Source organism: Takifugu rubripes, chromosome 7 (genome assembly GCF_901000725.2).
Source record: "Takifugu rubripes chromosome 7, fTakRub1.2, whole genome shotgun sequence".
NCBI classification, from domain to species: Eukaryota; Metazoa; Chordata; class Actinopteri; order Tetraodontiformes; family Tetraodontidae; genus Takifugu; species Takifugu rubripes.
This window is the reverse complement of record NC_042291.1, coordinates 16850784-16854910: the sequence shown is the minus strand read 5'-3', so window position 1 is coordinate 16854910 and position 4127 is coordinate 16850784. Positions and strand designations below refer to the sequence as shown.

Sequence of the window (4127 nt, the reverse complement as noted above, 5' to 3'; positions counted from 1 at the left end):
GTGTTGTTTGGTTGGTTTTCCCTTGTTGTGTGTTGGTTTGGTTGGTTTCCCTTGTTGTGTGTTGGTTTGGGTTGGTTTCCCCTTGTTGTGTGTTGGTTTGGTTGGGTTTCCCTTGTGTTTTTGTGTGTTGGTTTGGTTGGGTTTCCCTTGCCAGTGTGTGGTGGGTTTGCCTCTGTTCCAGAGTTCTCTCTGCGGTCCTGGAGGACTGCCTTTGTCTTCCTTGTGTTGTCCCTTGTCCCCCTTTCCTGTAAATAAAACCCTTTGACCCTCTTACCACCGTGTCCTGGCCTGCTCTGGGGTTCTGTTAAAACCCACAAACCGTAACACCCTGACCTCTAAAGATATCCCAAACGCTGCTATGAGCCTGCTGACCCTGGGACTATGTGCTCACTGGCCTTGTCTCTCTCCATTTGACAAACTTGGCTTTTAGCCTTGATTTTAAAATGCTATTGCTAACCCTCAGAGCACTTCATGGCTTGTCCCCAGTCACTTGTCTGACCTCCTGTCCCCACAGGTGCCTACTCTCCACCCGTGATGGTCCGGTTTCGGCTTCCTACGGTTCCACCTTCCCACCTCACGAGACCGGGTGGTCGAGCATTTGCTGCCACCTCGGCTCTGGAACCACCGACCTAAAATGTGTCCATGAACATGGAAGATCCTCTAAAAAACGATCTCTGGCTTTTTCTTACGTTTCCTCCAGGTTTAAGTACTGAAGCATCCATGATTTTTGCTTTTTTGCATTATTCTGTTCTCTAATTTGTATTTTGTTCTTGAATTACATTTTCATTGTTTTATGAGTCATATGGAAAATACTTTTTAACATTATTTCATAATGGCTTATACAAATGAATGCATTGTTATGAATTTTGATGAGGATGAACAACACTGTCGTGAACAGTTCTGTAAAAACAGCAACAATCAGAATAAGAAGCATGATGCTAATGGTTAGCCTACCCAGTGAGGACCTTCCTGACCACTGAAAGCACATAAATTAGGGGTATTGATAGAAAAGAACTCATACAAAAATCTTACAATTAATTCAGATTTTTTAAGTGTTTTCAAATTTTCTTGTATTTCGTCTAGTTGAGCTGTAAACAAGAATAGCAAATAAAAATATTTATATTTTCTTGATCATTTAAATATCATGTTTGCAGTAAAGAGGAACTAGATGTTTTTGATGCAAACAACCCGAAGCTGGTTTATTTTCAGTGTAATGTGTAACATCTGGATGACTAACTGTTACATTTTACCAGCCTGGACATCAACGTGCATGGTTCTGTTTCTGTGTTGGGTCACGTTCTCTCACCTCTCGTGGCTTCTACCCACTTCTCAGTGTAGTGGCCTCACAAACCAAAGCCAAGGCGTTAACAGCACCAACACTCGGCTGGTTAACGAGTCACTTAGAAGGAGATTCCAACTTTAAAAATCAGCGTGTCAGTTGTTGTGAACGCAGGGAAGAAATGATTGATGGCGTCGCGCACTGGCCTAAACACTGGCGCCGTGAATGGGAAGCTGCAGTTGTTGCAGTTGCTCATCTTCTCTATATTTTAGCATCTCGTGCTGCTCGCGGTGGTTGGGACCAGCTGGCCTCCTGGAAAACTCGCCGCCCTCCGTTCTGTCGGGCCACGTGGTTCCAGACAGACGTCTGACATCACTCTCTCATGCAACAGGTCCTCAAATGACAACATTTAGGGTTTTTTTTAATTGGTCTGAATGTCAACTGAATGTTGAACTCTGACCTGAAAGTGTTGGGGTTGGGTTCCAACCTTTCAATTTGGTCATTTAAGTTCTGCTTTAAACTAAAAAGTCATGAAAACCTAAACTAGACCTTAGAGTCTGTTCTCTGACACAGTTTCACAACAGAGATTATGATGAATTTCTTTATTTTTCATATGGTCTAGTGCACAAGATGGAACATGAAGAGCAACATCTGGTATTGAGCTGCTTCACTGGATGTGAAGGATCACCTAGTAGCTGGCCATGGTGGACTCCAGCCAGTCATTGAAGAGGCAGACCTGAAGGTGCAAAGGAAAGGTGTTAGGACCGTCCACGTGGACACAGCTTTAGTTCAGCGTGCTACAATGATGACCTTGGCATAGACACCAGGGTGGTCCCTCTCAGCACATCCATAGCCCCAGGACACAACCCCCTGCAGCTCATTGTTGCACACGACGGGGCCGCCAGAGTCACCCTGACAGAGAGTGGAAAGTGTGAGACCAAATAAACTCAGCAAGCATTACACACAGTTCTCACTCCCCCTTGGGTCTGCGGCTGCATACCTGGCAAGAGTCCTTGCCTCCCTCCAGGTAACCAGCGCAGAACATGGCATCAGTGATCATGCCTGGGTAGGAGTTCTCACAGTCCCTGTCGGACAGGATGGGGATGTTCAGGCACTGCAGCTTGTTCCTGTCAGCAGCTGGTGATTAACAGGGAGAGCCATAGATTTTAGAAGGAACATTCACGCCGTTTCTGTATGAAGAGCTGGGACAGAGATGAATGCAAGAGGTTTGAACTCACTGGAGCTCATGGTGTTGCCCCAGCCAGAGACTTTGCACATGGTGCCGGCGGCGGCACAGCTGGAGGGCAGAGCCACGGGCTGCACGTACTGGTTGAGGGTGGCAGGCTTGCTCAGCTTGATCAGCATGATGTCGTTGTCAATGTTGTAGGAGCTGTAGTTTGGGTGGCGGATGACACGAGAGGAGGAGATGAACTGCTCCGTGCCCTCGTTGGCCCTGATGTTGTGCTCGCCAAGACGCACTTCAACACGTCTGTACGGACAAAGGAAGCAGCAGCTCAGTTTCCTGAACATCTCGGCATCGTGGAAAACTTTCAAGCATCTCAAGGAGTCACGTACGACTTGTAGCAGTGAGCTGCAGACACCACCCAGTTCTCATTGACCAGGGAGCCTCCGCAGAAGTGGTACCCAGAGTTCAGAGACACCTGGTGAGGCTGGGAGTAGGGCGTGCACTCATACCCTCCGACGATCTTGTCGTCCTCCGTGGCAACTGAAACAAAGCGTTGGGCACAAATGAGCAGACAGAAGGTAAGACTCCAGCATTTGCTCAACTATGGAGAATATTTCACGTCAGTGTTCCCAGATGCAGTTAATCTGTTCCCAATAAAGTTCAGAGGAAGGAAAGAGATGGAGTTCAGACTCACAAGCAGCTCCGATGAGCAGAAGAAAGACCAGAGACCTCATGGTTGCTGTGGGATCCTGTCCATGTAGACCTCAGGAGCTGCTTTATATCTGCAGGCAGGAGCGCCGCCCAAGGCTACCGCTGTCCCCATTGGCCCGCCAGGAACCAGTCACCGTGCTGGGAACATGGCAGCAGGTGCGTTATTTCCAGTTACTCTGAGAATGTAGATTTAAAATAAATAATTTATAATAAATAAATAAAGGTTCATTTGGAAGAGCAATTATATATTGTGGAATTTGCAAGCAATATCTAATTCTGTCCTGTCTTACTGCAACATTTACACAGGATTTTTTTATTCCTGTGTTTTCGGTGCATAATTAAAATTAAGCATTAAATATAATGAAAGTATACTTAAAATAAAAAAGCATGTATTAGTAAAATAAAAGCCAAACTCCATTCCAAACATCAGCTGACGCCTTCTCTTTAAAGGCACCCTGAGCTTGGAGAGATGGAAAATCCTGTAAACACTAATTACATTTGATGACTAATGACACATTTGAAAATTGAGCAAAAGTTCTTTTGTGGGACCAGAGTTCTTTAGAACTCAGGTCGGTCTCATGAGCCTTCAGAGACGGACCCACAGCAGAGGTCCACAGACCTTCATTTACAGGCCGAGTGGAAAGAAGGAATTACTCGTTTTATCTTTGATATCAACACTTGTTTGTGCGCTCGTGTTTATCCATTCAGATTGTTCAGGTTCCCAATTCACAGCCAGGTTGTGTCTCAGCTGTGAGCTTCTCATGGGCAGATCAAAGAAAAACAACATTTGAACCACTGATATCATCATTTTAACGACCAACAATTAACAAAATGACCCATTGTTTATATTTGAAACAAAGCTATGTCTGCTAAATACATGAGTGAAAAGGTGCAATATGAGTATTCATTTGCTGTTACCGGGGCAACTGTTGCTGTGCCACACTGGCCAAA

At 45.5% G+C, this 4127-nt stretch overlaps 1 protein-coding gene across 1 annotated transcript; it reads right to left on the bottom strand.

Moving 5' to 3' along the window:
• Nucleotides 1-1866: 1866 nt before the first annotated feature.
• On the bottom strand, nucleotides 1867-3255 carry LOC101066992 (trypsin-2). Its single transcript, XM_003979502.3, has 6 exons — nucleotides 3160-3255; nucleotides 2855-3005; nucleotides 2518-2768; nucleotides 2280-2416; nucleotides 2090-2191; nucleotides 1867-2015 (listed from the first exon to the last, which is right to left on the bottom strand). The coding sequence occupies exons 1-6, from the start codon at nucleotides 3197-3199 to the stop codon at nucleotides 1968-1970; spliced, it is 729 nt and encodes a 242-aa protein (XP_003979551.1). The 5' UTR covers nucleotides 3200-3255; the 3' UTR covers nucleotides 1867-1967.
• Between the last annotated feature and the right edge of the window lie 872 nt (nucleotides 3256-4127).